Here is an 18330-nt window from a genome sequence, read left to right as displayed (position 1 = left end):
AGGATTTGCCTTAAAAATTTTTTGGTTTTTGTGTTTGTGGGGAAGAAAGTCTATGCTAACACAGTGGAGAACCACAGCTTTGTCGTGGTCGTAAATCACTGGACCAGCTCTTTATCCTTTCAGTGATACGATGATAAATGATTTTGCATCAATCGGGGAATTGTATGTTTGTTTTATGCTAATAATGTGTCCTTTTGGCTCACACGCAGGGAAAACATGCAAACTCCACATATAAAAGGCCCCCAGCTGTCTTTCTAATCAGGAACCTTCTTACTTTAAGGTGTCATTACTAATCTCTGCACTACCAGGCAAAGCTCAATATCAACAAGTCCTCTGCATCATTGCACGCTAAAGTAGGATGGCTGCTGGGTGCCTCAAACCCGCGTGAGGGGTTTTGGGTAAGTCAGACTAGTGTTGACCTCAGGACTGGATTCAGTGGCCGGGGAGAAGAACTGTCCCACAACAAGAACCCTCCAAAGTCACGTGACACTATATGAGACAAGTCTTATTAAATGGATTCATTAGTTTAAATTTATTAGTTTAATTCATTAGTTTAAAGGTATGCCAAATAGCAGGTAGAATAAACAGAAAAGAATACAGCAACATAACAGCAGTTATATATTATTAAAATGAAAACCTGCTGTATTTTTAAAAAAATGATTTGCTGTTGTTTTCTTGAGAATTACAGCAGGTGATTTTAGGGATGACAGTGTAACTGTTGTGAGTTCAACACCTGCCTTAATTTGAAACTTCAGTCAAGCAGTTTAGAACCTTTTTTATAAAGCTGTCAAAAAACCTCTTACCACATTCTTATAGATGAAGTATTGTATCATGTTTGCAAGACGAGAGTAACACCAGTGGCCGTGAACCAGCAGCAGCTTGCTGAGGTGTTTAAACCGTGAAATAGCAAAGTCACTGGACATCACAGCCTGGAGAAAGATTTAAAGCAACAAAAATGACCACAAAGCAAAATAATGAAAAAAAAGAAGAAGAATAAAACAAGTGTTAACCTCTTTTAGCGCCTGCTGGTGAGTGAAACCAGATGATACAGGCTAATGTAATATCACACTGATTCTAACGTAACCACAGAAAGCTACAGCTACAGCTCTCTAAGAGTTGTCTGTGATAGTCTTGGATGGGAGGCTGAATTAAACCTATACTAACAAAAGGTAGCTTCATAGCATTTTGTAAAGACCTCAGTTTGACAGTATTTTTTGTTATTAGTAGTTTTATTGTTATATTTTTTCTTTGTTATTACCTGCATTCCCTCCTGTCCAGATATCCCAACGCCCACATCAGCCACCTGAATCATGCTTACATCATTGGCTCCATCACCTGAAATGGCAGCATTGTTTTCCACTTGTTCTTGTCAAATTATTTCAAGCAGTGATTTGATAAATAACGCTGACAGTACTCATGCAATGACAATGGAAAAGGCAGGAAGGTGAAGAAAAGATCAGCTGTATTTCAAATGTTGAACAGAAAAAGGATTATGAAATGTCTTTATGGAATAATAAACAATCAGCTTCCAAGCTGCTTTTCTGTTGGCTGAGTTCTTACCCACAGCCAGGGTCATGACACCAAGATGGTCCCGGATCAGCTGGACCACTTGGCTTTTCTGCAGTGGAGTGGAACGGCAGCAGATCACTGCCTTGCATCGCTGGCTCAGCTCCAGGAAGTTGCTCCTCAATTCGTCCTCCAAGGCCCAACCCAGTGTCCGGCCATCGATGACCAGAATGAAGCTGCTGGACATGGATTCCCCATTTCCAGTAAGGTCAGTCAAACTCTCACCACCCTGGACTTCCAGTATGAGATCCTCAAATAAAGCTGCACAAGCATCCTGAAGGAAAAGAAAGGACTGTTATGTACCAGAGCAGAATGCGTAACTGCATTTATTGCAGTCATTATGCCTCTGTCAGTGCGCCCCAGGGCAGCTGTGGCTACAATGTAGCTTGGCATCACCAGTGTGTGAATGTGTGTGTGAATGGGTGAATGACTGAATGTAGTGTAAAGCGCTTTGGGGTCCTTAGGGACTAAGTAAAGCGCAATACAAATACAGGCCATTTACCATATAACCAACTGTTTGTTTCATGAAATTGGGGGGCTGCTTCCTGCAGGTGAGTTCAGACATGGCTTCTCCTGTCCAGTGTTTTATTGGATTTGATTGATTGTTGGTGTTCAGGATTTTGATCCTATGTAGGTGTTTTTTAATAAGGGGGGAAAAATCCAAACCTACACGGCTCTGTGTGAAAAAGTGAATGCCCCCTAAATCTAATAACTGGTTGGGCCACCCTTAGCAGCAACATCTACAATCAAGCACTTACGATAACTGGCTACGAGTCTTTTACAGCACTGTGGAGGAATTTTGGCTCACTTGTCTTTGCAGAATTTTTGCAATTCAGTGACATTGGAGGGTTTTTGAGCATGAACCGCCTTTTTAAGGTCACGCTAGAGCATCTCAATCTTGTGAGACTTCACCAGAGGCCAGAGGTTCAAGCATCACAGCACATTTATGTCAAGAAAAGCGAAGATAAAACACAGAAAAATATGACGGAGATTTTCCTGGGCTGGATTTTTATAGCAGATAACCCCCAGTGAAGTGAAGCAGAGCAACGTTACAGAAGTTTTGTTAGAGACACAGCTAAGCGTTTTGCAATTTGGCATAATTTGTAAAAGTTGAAATTCACTGTGAATCTTTTTGTGGAATTCGTTGACCTGCTCTGTAATCTTTTGCTCTTTTAGCTGCTTGGCAGTTGTTGAAATAGTTTTGTGAGCTTTAAGCTGAGATTCTGGTGTTTCTGGCAAAATACATTTATATTTAAATATCGATGTCAGGATTTAATGAATTGATATCGCTTTATTCAATATAAAATTGATTCGAATCTGGAAATTGATTTTTTTAAACCCACTCCTACTCCTGAGGCTGCAAAACAGCGCCAGTTATTAGGTTTAGGAGGCAATCACTTTTTCACACAGGGCCATGTAGGTTTGGATTTACTCTTGGATCCATAAGTCACTGAGCATTGCTATTATGGATTGCATCCTTCTCCCACATGCTCTTCCAGTATTGGCCTGTCTCCAGCCTTAGTGAGGCTGTTCTCACATTGTTCCCCTGCCACTGAGAGTACAGCTTGGATGGTTCTGTGGAGAACAGCTGGCTTATTCTCCTGCCTTCTATTTCTCTGGTATAGCTCTTCAAGCGATATACCAGAAAAATAGAGAAATGCTAAGCAAGCTGTCAGGCATGGACAGCTTGCTGTACTTCTTAGGCACCTTCTTCATCGCACCTTTCTGCAGCTGTTGGCTAACTATCCGAGCTGCAGAAAGCGGTTTCTGCTGCATATAGGTATTCGTATTTTTTTAGATTTTTATTATTTTTTGCAGTAAAATAAGCATTTTCTTTCCTAAAACGATGAATAACAATATAAATAAAAATAGAACACATTAATTAGCACTGGTAAAACTACTGGTCGATGGATGAGTCTATAAATGTCTATAGAAACCTTGTCCAGAAGAAACGACCCATCACTATGTTCCTCAGCAGCAAAAAGAAAGAAGACATGCTTAGGTGCCTGCTGAAGAGCTCTAATGCTCTTCTTTGCTGTACAGTACATTCATCTCACACACAGTTAATTCACTGTGTACACGAACAAATGTGCTTTTAATACGCAAGGTTCGAAAGTATTTTTAAGAGTGTAGACAGGATTTATAAGAAAGGTTTTTTTGAGGGTTTTATATTAAAATATATAAAAATAATAAAATAAGAATGAAAAACAACATCCTTCTTCCTGATGTTGCTGTCACTTGGTGTAGCTACAGCTATCACTACAGTACAGCTGGTTTACTCTCCTGCCTTCTGTCTAAGGCTGTAAGTCTTTGTTTGGTAGTTTCCAAGGCACGGGCAGCTTGCTATACTTCTTAGGCACCTCTTTCTTCAACTTTCTACTTTCAGCTTCCCTCTGTGCTACCTTGATCTTGGCCTCTCGACTGCTCCATGAACTGCACTGCTCTTTTGGGCTGTTCATCATATAGCCAAGCACCTCGGTGATCACTGCTGCTGTGGTGTAGATCAGCTGGTTGTTTTTGGTGATGGTTGCAGTAGGGACTGTCCGTTATGGTGCATTTACATCTTCTAGTAGACCTTCAGAGGATGCTTAACATAGTCTTGGTAACCCGCTACGGAGGGTCCAGGTTTCCAGCTTTACCATGATCCTATCTTTCAGGTCAGTTTCTCTCACACTCAGCACTCCATCTGTTGTACTTGGGGTGTCATGGTCTGAGTGCTGGGTAGTCACAGGGCATATTTAGTGAGAGACTGAGATTACCCAAACGCACCACTGAATGACACAGGAAATCATACCTGTGTCATTCCATCTCCCTATACAACTCCTCCATCTAATGCAGAGTGCACAGTGTGTGAAGAAGACCTTACACCCTTTTGCACATGCTCTACAGTAAAATAACAACATTTTTTTCACTCACTGACCTTGCTTCCACAGTTAGCTGTCAGCAGTTTGTCACTGGCACATAGAAGTTTGCAGGCATAAGCAATGTTGATGGCTGTTTCCTGTTTGTCTCCAGTGAGAACCCAAACTTTAATCCTAGCCCTCTGAAGAGCAGCGACGGTCTCTGGAACCTCCTCCTGCAGTCTGTCTACAATCCCTGTGCTACCTGAAAACACACGCATACACTTGAAGTACAGGTATTTCAGCTCTGATATTGAATGATTTAAGTCTGAGCTGCAGTGACTACCCAACAGCGTGAGGTTCGTCTCAAGCCTCTGAGCTGACTCCAGAAGAAGCTCCTCTCTGTTCTCTATGCTGCTCTCTGCCAGCATGTGTGCTTTCAGCCACAAGTCATACTCATCCTCCTTCAGAACCTGCAGGTAATCAATAACAGATCAAGCAAATATTAGTAACTACAAAGTCAGTAGTTGGCTGTCTGTCATGAATTCAATCAGACTGTAGGATCTTTCAATATGAAATGAGACCATGAAGCAACAGTGGGGAACAGAATCACAAAGCTCCAGTTGAAACAGGCAGTTCAGTTGGGTCAAAGATTTTCACACCAGCTGGAGTCATTTTTAAGGCCTCTGGCGGTGCTATCATCCTGTTCCTCCTTGCACAAGGGAACAGATATTGGTCCTTCTGAGGGCTTAATCACCTTCTAAGGCCCTGTGCAGCTTTACTAGAGTAACTGCTTGTCTCCTGGAATCTCCTCCATGCTCTTCAGACTGTGCAGTGACACAGTTTTTCTGCATTTTAGTGTAATTTTTTGGAGGGCTATATACTTTTAATGTACAGCACTTTGGTCAACTCTGTTGTTTTAAATGTGCTATATAAATAAAATTAGCCTTTGTCTTGTGTTAGCTTAGTTAGTGTTACAGGAAAATTTTGACCCGGTTATATAAGATTAAGCCAGAAGGGCCAATGACGCGATATGGCAGCCTCGCTTCTGTCAGTCTGCCCCAGGGCAGCTGTGGCTACAACTGTAGCTTGCCTCCACCAGTGTGTGAATGTGTGTGTGAATGGGTGGATGACTGGGTATGTAAAGCGCTTTGGGGTCCTTAGGCGGGGCTAGTAAAAGCGCTATACAAAAACAGGCCATTTACCATTTAAAATTATTCCTTTCATCATTTAGCCTGGAGAAATAGTTTGCTGCTTTATAAGAAAGCCCTCCGCAAAGCCAGAACATCTTACTATTCGTCACTGATTGAAGAAAATCAGAACAACCCCAGGTTTCTCTTCAGCACTGTAGCCAGGCTGACAAACAGTCAGAGCTCTACTGAGCCAACAATCCCTTTAATGTTAACTAGTAATGACTTCATGAACTTCTTCACAAATAAAATTTTAATCATTAGAGAAAAAATTACCCATAATCATCTCACAGATGTAATATTATGTACAGCTGCTTTCAGTACCATTGATATTCATTTAGACTCTTTTTCTCCAATTGATCTTTCTGAGTTAACCTCAATAATTTCTTCCTCCAAACCATCAACGTGTCTTTCAGACCTGATCTCTAATAATCGGCTATGTACCACAGGCCTTCAAGCTGGCTGTAGTTAAACCTTTACTTAAAAAGCATCTCTAGACCCAGCAGTCTTAGCTAATTATAGGCCAATCTCCAACCTTCCTTTCATATCAAAAATCCTTGAAAGAGTAGTTGTCAAACAGCTAACAGATCATCTGCAGAGGAATGGCTTATTTGAAGAGTTTCAGTCAGGTTTCAGAGCTCATCACAGCACAGAAACAGCTTTAGTGAAGGTTACAAATGATCTTCTTATGGCCTCTGACAGTGGACTCATCTCTGTGCTTGTCCTGCTAGACCTCAGTGCTGCGTTCGATACTGTTGATCATAATATCCTATTAGAGCGATTAGAACATGCTGTAGGTATTACAGGTACTGCACTGCAGTGGTTTGTATCATATCTATCTAATAGACATGTTTGTTCATGTAAATGGAGAGTCCTCTTCACACGCTGAGGTTAATTATGGAGTTCCACAGGGTTCAGTGCTAGGACCAATTCTGTTTACATTATACATGCTTCCCCTAGGCAGCATCATTAGAAGACATAGCATACATTTTCACTGCTATGCAGATGACACCCAGCTCTATCTGTCCATGAAGCCAGATAACACATTTTTGACCTGGACATGTCCTTCAACGCACATATTAAACAAATATGTAAGACTGCTTTCTTCCATTTGTGCAACATCTCTAAAATTAGAAATATCCTGTCTCAGAGTGATGCTGAAAAACTAGTTCATGCATTTATTACTTCCAGGCTGGACTACTGTAATTTGTTAAAAACTTTCCTTTTTGCTAAAGCATATAGTTAGGGCTGGACCAGGTGACCCTGAATCCTCCCTTAGTTATGCTGCAATAGACGTAGGCTGCCGGGGATTCCCATGATGCATTGAGTTTTTCCTTTCCAGTCACCTTTCTCACTCACTATGTGTTAATAGACCTCTCTGCTGAATCATACTTGTTATTAATCTCTGTCTCTCTTCCACAGCATGTCTTTCATCCTGTCTTCCTTCTCTCACCCCAACCGGTCGCAGCAGATGGCCCCGCCCCTCCCTGAGCCTGGTTCTGCCGGAGGTTTCTTCCTGTGAAAAGGGAGTTTTTCCTTCCCACTGTCGCCAAAGTGCTTGCTCATAGGGGGTCGTATGATTGTGGGATTTTTCTCTGTATGTATTATTATAAGGTCTACCTTACAATATAAAGTGCGTTGAGGCGACTGTTGTTGCAATTCCGTGCTATATAAATAAAATATAATTGAATTGAATTGAAAACTTCAGTTACACTGAAGGATCAGATATGAAGTTATGACCTGACAAGATTAGTAACAAACTTAAATGCTAAATTTAAAAGCATTTAACTTCTCTTTCCACAAGTCTCTTTTATGTGACCTGCTTCAAACAACAAGAATGCACAGGGAAAAGTATCCAATGTTTTTTTGTATTCTGATGTCCACGTCCAGAACACAGTAGTTTCAGAACAACAGATCCATGTTAAAAATCTCAACATCACATGTGACCTGTGTAGCAAGTTTAACTGGATTCTCTAAGCACTGCAGTTCTCTTTTGCTTTATCAGTTCTCCATCATGTATTTCCTTGATAATTTACAATGAGCTTAAGGACAAAAGATCAGGAAATTGTTAACTCTTCAAAACAGATTTTATGGCTGTCTGGAGTGCTTTAGCATCCAGCTAAAGTGAGAAACCATCAAATTATATACTACATTGTGAAAGAGTGTATTCATGGACATTCTGTACGAAGCTATTTTATTTCACTTCTCAGAAATGTTACCTTTTTAGCGATGCAGAGTGTGCGGAGGCCTTCTCTGGCATAAGCATCCAAATGTTTTTGGGTTTTTTCTTTGATGTGATTGTATACCTCCGTCTGATCTGCACCGGAGAACAACAAACACACATATAAAACACAAAGGAATACTGATGAAAGACATTGCACTTATTATACATTTCATTTGTTTTTTAAATCATCAATCAGTAGGAAATCAATCTTAAATATTCCTTTTAATTACCTGTAGGGCTTTCAGCCAGGTCCATGATGACTGAGTCCGCACCCTTGGTGAAAACCACCACCTGTCCCGTCAGAGGGTGGCGGACCACTACAGACATCCTTTTCCTGTTAGAGTCAAATGGCAGGATGTGGAGCAGCTGGATAGCCAGGGAGCCGATTCCTGGCAGATCCACGAGCAGGCTCTCTGCAGAGCGACCCCTCAGGGTACAGCGGTATGCTCGTGCTGCATGGACCAGAGCTGCCTCATCTGGACTTTCTGCCTCATACACCAGTTCATCAGTTATCTCTTCAACACATTCCACTTGTCTGGTCAGGTCTTGCATGCTCTGTCTTGTCTCATCAGGATTCGTCTGTGTATCCCTTAAGTCATCCTCTGTCTCTTGGTCCTCCACATCTTGTTCTTCCTCCTCTCTGGCAGATAAGTCTGGTTTAGAGTCATTTTCCTGGCTTGACCCTGACATGTCTGTGGTGTTGCTCACGGGAGTGGAGAGAGTGAGAGAGCCTCTCTTCCCCCTAATAAATAGCCTGCTTTTGAAGCTGTGGGGGCTGCCTTTGATTTGGGAAGGGGAGAGAGCGGAGAAGGGAGAGAAACTGAAACGCTGAAACATCAACTTAATTTCTTCCAGGGACTTCAGAGGTGTCCGTTCTTCAGGTATCTGTAGGAACAAGAAAACATAGAGTCAGCTTCTGGAAGGCAACTCGGGCTGAAAAAGTCAAGACGGTTTCTCCTGAAAATATTCTTTGAATTTTTACACTACTGAACACTTTACTGTATTTTAAATTAAAATTTAAATGAATCAAGCCAGAATCTTTCCCATTAGTCAAATCTCTGTAACGCACAAGGCAAAGTGAAAACCAGCTACAGCTTTGTTATTGTGGAGTATTTTGTGTGAACTGATGAGGAAAGAATATCCATTAGACTCAATAATAGATATTGTGGTGATGTAAAGTGGAAAAACATGTCTCATGATTTTTATGTTCAAAATCATGTTCAACCTTGAAATGTTTAGGCATTTAGGCTATTTAAGTTATTTATATGATGATTAACAGAAAGTAATGACTATTTTAATCTGCAACCATATTTCAGCGTGCCGTATTGTCAGAACACGTCCGATCGTCTGGAGTCAAAAAACCATGTTGAACTACATTTAGTCCAGACTCTAAAGTCATTTCCACACTCGTCTTCAGTCAAATCAACAAGGAGATATTACTCAGAATTATGATTCCATTATTGATATAACTTATAGATTTGATTCCTTATCAGTTCTCGCTGTCTCTGTTTGAGAGTCACCATCATCTCTAAGCAGCGTATCAAAGACTTTACATTCATGAATATTAGCTGCATGTAGTATCATCAACTGTTTGTTATGGTCAGTGTTTGGGTCATTACTCAAAAAACATAATGTATTACGCAGAACACTTTTCTTAAAAGTAATGTAAGTAATCTGTTACACTACTTGTAACATTAGTTTTGCATTTTTCCATAAAATGGTGAAATGCATTGTCTCATACTTGTCTCATACATACATGCAGGACACACATATGATCTTTCTCTTAGCACTGGCATGCAATGACTTTTACAGAACAAAGATGAAAAAAAGATGAAAGTGCTGCTGACCCTGCACCTGTTTTATTATAGACCAGACATGGTCAGAGCCACAGCCTTCAGCTTCCTCCTGTTAAAATGGAGTTTTTCCTCCCCACAGTCACCAAAGTGCTTGCTCATAGGGGTCGTCTGATTGTTGGGCTTTCTCTGGATTATTGTAAGGTCTTTATCTTATAGTATTAAGCACCTTGAGGCGATTGCTGTTGTGATTTGGCGCTATATAAATAACTGCAGCCACAAGATGACAGTAATGTTAACGATGGATACACATATTAATCGACAGACGAGGCGCTTAGTGGCAGCGCTGTTTGACATGAAAGAGAGATATCACTTTACTTTGGTACATTTTAAATATTGTTAATATTGTTTATATTTGACAAGTCCTGATGGAAAGCCACTGGTATTTAGATATGAACACAAAGCCGGCAGCACAAAGCAAAGATGAAACCAGGACAAAGAGCCTTTAACTGCCACAATGATTCTACTGTAGAAACATGAACAGGTGGAAACCGAGGCTGCAGCCTGACTGATCATCTGGGTCTGGCAGCTTGACTGTCGGTATTTGTTCAGCTTTAACATCACTCTGGGTTCTTGGGTATCTTAGGTTTAGTATGTGCTGTCTGTGCAGGTACTTGCAAAGAGCTGAAGTTGTGTTGGCAGCATAATGCAGTTGTTTCTGTTGTGGATGCAGTTTTCACTTTATTATCATGTCTATATCTACACTGTAGACCGTGCCACTGTTTTCCTCCTCTAGCATACAATCTGAAATCAGCTGATTCCCACATAGCAAAATTGGTATGGCCCAGATCTGGCCCACACAATGTGCTTACACATGGCCCACATACCGCAAAGAATGACGACCCTTTGATGGCCCAGATCTGGTTTGCCAGATGTGGTGCACACATGGGCCAGCACAAGGCCAGTTTCAGACACTGGTGGTCCTGTGCTGGCCCATGTGTGGGCCACCTCTGGCAAGCCTGATCTGGGCCACCAAAGGGCCGTCATTCTTTGCGGTATGTGGGCCATGTGTAAGTTGTGTGCAGCCACGGGCCAGTTGCAGACACGCTGCTGGCCCTGTGCTGGCCCAGAACAGTTTCAGCTCTGGCCCCCAGATGTCAGCCTAATGTGTACCTTAATCAAGCCATGTAATAACAACATGTGCCGGAACATGCAAAACAGTGCAAAAGTAACATGACGAAACTCTGTTCAGACAGGGAATGGACTTACTCTTATATAGCGCTTTTCTGGTCTCCCGGATTACTCAGTGTTCTATACAACATTCCACATTTAGTCACTACATTCATACACACTCTTGACATGCAGACTGGAGGAGCCAGGGATCGAACCACTAACCTTCCAATCAGTAGGTAACCTGCTCTACCTTCTGAGCTACAGCCACCCAGTGGTTAACATGAGTAAACCCTCACTAGGTTTTGGAGTACTGGAGGTTTTGTGAGTGACCTGTCAAACCTGCATTTGAAACGTTGGCTACCATAGCAGTATAGTATTGCAACATGGCATTTGGGTCTTCTAACTCAAATAGGAAAATAGGAACATTAATAGTGCATTCATTGCCAGACCTGGCCCACATCTGGTTGACATACACCCTGCCATGACACCAGCCAGTCAGAAGTGCCAGCTTGATGCCGGATCCGGGCCAGACCTGTTTTCTATGGGCCTGGGCCACATAAACCAAACCACAATCGAGCCAGATATGGCATGCCATCACATAGACAGTGCCATCTATGCCAGGCCTGGCACATATCTGGAAGACATACATCTTATCATGCCAGAAGTCAGCCAGCAGTGCCGGCTTGATACCAGATCCGGGCCAGACTTCCTTGCTATGTGGGTTGTAGCACAAGTGCAAGTGGAATGGATAAACGGATTCAACAGGCAGGCAGACAAACAATTCAAAGGAATTGAACTACTGGGAATCATTTCTCTTTTATCATCCCAGTCCTAACACGTATTTGTTTTTCTATCCAAAATGTCTGAAGAACATTTTAATCCGAGTTAACGTGAAAGGACTTAATATTTCCTAATATTCTAAAGATTATGAAGACCTCTAAACATCACACTGAACGAGATCACTCTACAGACTAAGCTAAGCAAAAGGTTTAAATAGGCCAGTCAGTATAGACAAAAGAGCAAATTGTTCCAATAAAACCATGTAAGTCATTTCATTGTAAATTTAAAAAAATGTTGGAAACACATCTTTTCTGTGTTATTTACTCACCACATGTCGAGGCTGGTTGGGCGAAGAAACCACCACACTGTTACAGATGGCCAGAGCCAGGAAGAAGTCAGTTATGTAAGTGAGTTCCATGCTGGATGGAGTCTCGGATGAGGAGTGATTTGTCAGCCAGTTCAGTTTCTTGACAAGTGCAGGGTCTGGTACCACCTCCTTTGCCTGAACACATGTACACAGGAGCAACAGGCGCTTACCCAACATGCCAACAATAGGAATAATATGTAAAAGCAGTGGAGTTCACTACATGCAAAATGTAGTGTGAGAAATATGCAAAAAACTAAGAATTCACAAAGGGTGATTCACAAAGTAATTAATGTGGATTCTATAAATGTTGAACACGTCTTGTCTGCTTTTGAGACCGTAACTATGAAGTGAAGTCAGCATACCGAGGGGATCTTTTTAAATATCAAGATTCACTTCGACTAATATTTGCAGTCAGGATAAATGATCACACAGAGCTGATTATCAACTTTACATATTAACTCAGCGAATCTCCCACATTCAAATTAAAGAAATGCCATTTCCAACATCTGACCAATCACAAGACACGGATGGATGTCCTGACAGAAGAGCAACTGAATTTACAAAAGAAGATAAACTATTCTATAGGGAAAAAGCAGTTAAACACATAATACAGATGGCTGCTGTGTTATGACTGCAGCAACATAACAGCTACAGATCAAAGACTATGTGTAAATTAAAGTCTATCTGAAGACAGGAAGGAAAGCTGGCAAAAGTGCTGATTGTGTAACAGACTTATCAAAATGTAATATTTGTCATTCACAAACAGGATGTGATGTGATCAGTAGTTCATTAAATGAATGTTTAAAGGACAGTTTTGTGGAGTTTTTTTTGTGGTGTTTGAAAGTAAGTAAAGAATTAATATAAAAACAGCACAAACATAGGCTTAGACTATGTTCTAATTGTATTTTAGGTCAACAAGTACAAATAGGTGTCCAGTCCTTGTATATTAACACCTACAGAAGAATAGAATAGAATAGAATAGAATAGAATAGAACAGCTTTTTATTGTCACTGTTACAAGAACAATGAAAGGCAGTTTGGCATCTCTCCGTGTGTGAAGTACACAATAGCGTAAGTATTTACACAATAACAGACAAATTTACATTTACACAAGAAAGATATGTACAAGTTATACATACACCTGCAAACATACACGCACATACATACATATATGTATATATACATATATGCATCCGTACATACATACACACACATATTTCCACATACACACTTACATCTATATACATACACATACATGCCATCTGAGGAGCAGGTGCATTGAGAGGTGCAGTGTGATCAGTGATATTGCACATTGAGTGTGTGTGGGGGGGGATGATATTGCACATTGAGTGGGGGGGGGGTGCTGTTGGAACTATACTAAATAATGTTATAATAAATACAGTTTAAAGAGGTAAGGGTGTTGGTTGCATTGAAGTATAAATAGAAATACGATTTATAAATAAAACAATTTTAAAACTGCAGCCAGTAGGAAAAAAAGAAGTTAAGGAATAAAGCTAAGGATCTAGATTTTGTAGATTATATAACACAAAGACATTAGATTTAGACATTTTCTGGTAAGTGATTAGTCAGACGGTGGTGATGTCATACCTGCTGACCTCTAATCTGGACCATGACCTGCTCTGGAGCGAGTTAGGTTTGCAGTATAAGTAGATGGTCTCAAATACATTGACCAGGCAAGAAATTCCACCAGTTTAACTTGTGATGAGGCTCATCTTTTAATTAGAAGTCATTCCAGGTAACAACACTGTTTGACCACACGCACTACCGTTACCACATTTATAAGGTGTTTGTCTTCTCTGTAGTAGCAGAGAATGTTGGTGTCGTTGGGTATTGAACCCCCAAATTTTCCCAAAATAGCCAGCCTAGAGGATCCTCATGCACCTGGTTAAGCAGTGTGCCAATGTGTGTTGTTATAGTAAACAGTAACTACTTTGTATTATATTAAACACAAGTCTCAACATGTGCCATTTCAAAGTTTTGATAACGTCACAGTTAAAAAGGGACTGAGTAGATTTGTTCAAACTTTTAGCTGGTATTGTGTTTGGAGAAGACATGGCATCTGATTATATACACCAGGGTCTATAAATTATAAAATTACAAAATATTTGTTTAATAAAAACATCTTTTAACATGAGTATTATTTTAACAATACAAAGAATGCAATTTGACATCATACATGTAAAATTGTTCCAAAACTAATGTCTTATGTGTGTGAGAGAATCTGACCATGCGGCTGCAGAAGGCACCGGTCCTGAGCTGGACGTGACCCGACAGTTGATCCTCCTCCATTGGCTCAGCAGTGAGTGTGTGAAGAGACACAGAGCTGCGGTTGCAGCTAAGAGAGCGACAGCTCAGAGATTTCCCACTGTAGCCTGACCTCAGAGTCACAGAGCGAACAGCCGTCTCGCTGTTTTCTGATTCGTACACCTCAAGCCTTCGAGCTGACACACATAACAACACATTCCATTACAACACATCAACAATGGTACCATGCAGGCTGTCATTAGCATACCTGTAGTTTAAGGATAATGGGTGCTGTATTGTCTAAAATCTACTAAATCTTTATACATTTATGATCAGATGTCAGAATGTTTTATTCACTGGATGTTATTCTCCTCCAGTTCTAGCATTTTGATGTTAATTTAATTAAATTAAGTTTAGTTTCATTATAGTGCCAAACAACAACAACTGTCACCTCAAAGTGCTTCAAATCTCTGCTGATACCAAATAAATTTAGACCCTCTTTCTTTCATTGTATTAAACAACAATACAGCATAGACCATAGAGCAACAGCAGCAGACTGAAACTTGACGTATGTCGTTAAATTAGAAGAAGAGCTCTATTTAATGCTTAACTGAAATTGCCAATAAATTATTAATGAATATCTATCCATCCATCCCGGCCACTAGGGGGAGTAGCTTATAAACCAACAACCCGAGATGCCCTCCGCTACCTCCTCCAACTCATCAGAACACCAAGGCTTTTCCAGGTCGGCTGAGAGAGATCATCTCCAGTGTGTCTTGGGTCTACCTCCCCTCATTGATAAAAATTGATCAACTCAATCGATGGTGAAGTCCAAAACCCACAACAAGTCAGAATTATTACCAGCAATGTAGACCAAGTTCTAAGTGTGATTGTACAGGGTTTCAGAGATGTGGGAGGTGCATTAGGAGAGTGGGATTCCCCATATACCCAGTACTGTGGCCTGGGAACGCCTTGGTGTTCCCCCGGATGAGCTGGAGGAGGTGGCTGGGGAGAGGGAGGTCTGGGCTTCTCTGCTTAGGCTGTTGCCCCCGCGACCCGATCTCGGATAAAGCGGATGAGGATGGATGGATGGATGGACTTTCCACAGGGTGTGGTCCTATGCTTTCTCTGGGACCACAAAGTGTAACTCCTACTAAATATCTTTGAGAGGACAAAGTTCTGGTCTAGTATTCTACAAGCAGGACATAAACTGACTGTTCCTCTGTCAGTGCACCCCAGGGTGGCTGTGGCTACAATAGTAGCTTGCCGTCACCAGTGTGTGAGTGTGTGTGAATGGGTGGATGACTGGTTGTGTAAAGCGCTTTGGGGTCCTTAGGAACTAGAAAAGCGCTATACAAATACAGGCCATTTACCATTTGAAGTTAAACTAATGGACAGGCTCTCTTCTCCAGTATCCTGGCATAGACCTTCCCCTTATAACTACACTACATTCTTAAAAATGCTAACCATCACCCCAGTGAGCCAATCCAGAGGCACCACCACATATTTCCATGTGGCGTATATAGGTGTGTCAACCAAGACAACCCTGCAATATCCAGGCCCTTAAAGAAGTCCCAGCAAATCTCATCCACCCCCACAGGCTATGCCACCAAGGAGTTGTTGTTTTTTTCACTACATTTGTGACCTAGTGATGGGCGAGCCATCCCCCTAGTCCCCAAAGTCTGCTTCCTCTATAGAAGGTTGTCTGTGGGACTGAGGATATCTTCAAACTCCTCTTTCCACCATCTGACTATATCCTCAGTTGAAGTTGGCAGGACCTCAACCGCATTATGCATGTGTGAGCAGAGCACTGCTTTTGCCTCCTTAGTCACCTCAAAGAATTGCTTTGGGGTGACTGGTAACTACTCCCACACCTGAGTTCAGCAATTTCAGCCACTGCCAAACTCTGCTTGGCCTGCTGGTAATTGTTAGCTGCCTCCAGAGTCTTACAGGCTAACCAAGCTGAATAGCACTCCTTCAGCTCGATGGCTCCCTTGTTCAGCACAGAAGTGCAAATGACAGTCAGCTCCCATTCAACAGCCCAAGGGTGCAGGAACGCAACCCTCTTGTCCTCTGGGAAAACCAGGCAGCAGGCCGGGGGGATAGACAGACCCTTGTTGTTTCCTCAGGCTACACCTGACCGGGCGCCATAGGCTAAAGGCCGCCTACCAGGCACTCTCCCTCGGGCCCCAACCCAAACTTGGCCCAAGGGTGGGGGTGCGGCAACTGTATCCTGGCCAGGGTGAATTGATCTCTTGGTTTTCTTCATTTCACGGGGGTCACTGAAATGGTTTTCACCTGGCCTTCACCCAGTACAACTTCTGTAAGGTCTCACTAGGGTGAGACCTTACAGAAAACAAAGCCACTGACAACACATTTCCAAGACACACAAAGTCCTCTACCACAGTAAGATGGTTTTCATGGAGGGATAATGATCAAAAACAAAAAACACTTTGGAGAAGCAAAAACATTAAGATGAAAATGTTTTTGCTTCATGATGTTTTTTGTTTGTTTTTTGTTTTACACTTTGTGTCTGTGGAATTTCATGAAGAAGTTTAGTTTGTGATATTGAGTGACATCGATATTCTGGACAATGACATCAACTAAAGACATCATCGTACAAAAGTTTAAAGCACTAAAGACAAGGTGAAGATCTTGTTTGTATAAATGCGGTTGTGTAAGCACTCATTGTCCTAGCTGCATTCCTACTGTAATTACAAAATTCCCTTCAATGCCAAAAATATGTTAACAACAGCCATCAATGAAATTCAAAGCATTCTAGCAATAATAGCAGTTTCTACCATTTTCCTCATGAGGATATTCAACTCCAAAGATACTGCAGCAGCGAAACACCATCTTATTTTCTGTCAGTGTTCCTGTTTTATCAGAGAACAGGTACTGAATCTGACCGAGGTCCTCAGTAATGTTGAGAGCACGGCACTGGATCCTAGAGTCCAGCTGTTCGTTGTACATGGATAGGTCGTTGTGGATGAAGTAGATCTGGCCAAGTTTCACAATCTCAATGGACACATATAGAGAAATTGGGATCAGCACCTGTTGAACAAAAAGCATTAATCCTTCTAACATGTTGACGAATAAAAAATTCAAGCACAGGTCCTGTGCTTTTACACCATCAAGTTTGTGTCTTTTTAAAATTGTTTTGGTTATCCAGAAAAGATTATAATAGTAGCAAATGAGAGGCTTTGATAAACGTGCCCAAGCCTGAAGCTAACATACCTGCAACACAATGACCATAGTCCAGAATATATAGAATCCAGCCAGGGCAGGAGACGTCTCAGTATCGACCTGGAAGATGGATTCTTCAAAGCTGTTCATCCAGAAGCCGTGGCCTGAACACAAATGAAATCCTTACTGCCATTCCTCACTGTTCTTATCGGCAACATTCAATGTGCACTATTACAAAGTTTCCATCAGAAGAATACTGTGACCAGTCAAAGCTGTTGTCAAGTGAGAGCTGTGATTCAACAGTGTCAGTACAGACCTATAGCAGCAGTCAGGCACATAATGAAGAGTAGGACCACACACCAAAGGATGTCTGTATTCAGATGCTTCTCTAGCTTACTGCGCTTATACCTCGGGCCGCTGTTGTTCATCATGGCTTTAGTCTCATGACCTGAGTCCATAACAAGAGAAGAACACAGCCATCTTTGAAGACTTGAAATTACATAAGCAAGACTGGAACAGCACTCTTTATTCATACTTGAGTCTTCATACATGTATTACAGCCTCTAAATCTTTTAACACAGCTTCCTCAGTTGGTTTGGTCAAACTCTGCAAAGTAATAAGTGATAACTATGTACAACTAATAACATTGTTTTTGCTGTAAATAGTTATTGGCGCGATCGTGGCTCAACAGTTGGGAGTTTGCCTTGTAATCGGAAGGTTGCCGGTTCGAGCCCCAGCTTGGACAGTCTCGGTCGTTGTGTCCTTGGGCAAGACACTTCACCCGTTGCCTACTGGTGGTGGTCAGAGGGCCCGGTGGCGCCAGCATCTGGCAGCCTCGCCTCTGTCAGTGCGCCCCAGGGTGGCTGTGGCTACAATGTAGCTTACCATCACCAGTGTGTGAATGGGTGGATGACTGGATGTGTAAAGCGCTTTGGGGTCCTTAGGGA

The 18330-nt window shown here is 41.7% G+C and overlaps 1 protein-coding gene across 5 annotated transcripts in view; it reads right to left on the bottom strand.

Annotated features, from left to right (window-relative positions):
- atp10d (ATPase phospholipid transporting 10D) overlaps positions 1 to 18330 on the bottom strand; it is a 49827-nt gene that overhangs the window by 10560 nt on the left and 20937 nt on the right. For 4 of the 5 annotated variants that reach the window (XM_025900856.1, XM_005477702.4, XM_025900854.1 and 1 more), the window contains 12 exons: positions 17700 to 17831; positions 17435 to 17547; positions 16999 to 17251; positions 14180 to 14394; positions 11895 to 12068; positions 8051 to 8705; positions 7816 to 7913; positions 4753 to 4879; positions 4487 to 4671; positions 1561 to 1840; positions 1259 to 1335; positions 804 to 929 (listed from right to left, as the gene is read on the bottom strand). In XM_025900856.1, coding sequence (XP_025756641.1) covers positions 804 to 929; positions 1259 to 1335; positions 1561 to 1840; positions 4487 to 4671; positions 4753 to 4879; positions 7816 to 7913; positions 8051 to 8705; positions 11895 to 12068; positions 14180 to 14394; positions 16999 to 17251; positions 17435 to 17547; positions 17700 to 17831 — 2435 coding nt within the window. The remainder of the gene's footprint in view (positions 1 to 803; positions 930 to 1258; positions 1336 to 1560; positions 1841 to 4486; positions 4672 to 4752; positions 4880 to 7815; positions 7914 to 8050; positions 8706 to 11894; positions 12069 to 14179; positions 14395 to 16998; positions 17252 to 17434; positions 17548 to 17699; positions 17832 to 18330) is intronic. The other variant, XM_025900855.1, reaches the window with a different exon arrangement.

The sequence above is a fragment of the Oreochromis niloticus genome, linkage group LG19 (assembly GCF_001858045.2).
Source record: "Oreochromis niloticus isolate F11D_XX linkage group LG19, O_niloticus_UMD_NMBU, whole genome shotgun sequence".
Classification (NCBI taxonomy): Eukaryota; Metazoa; Chordata; class Actinopteri; order Cichliformes; family Cichlidae; genus Oreochromis; species Oreochromis niloticus.
The sequence above is the reverse complement of the archived record's forward strand: the minus strand, read 5'-3'. Positions and strand labels throughout refer to the sequence as shown.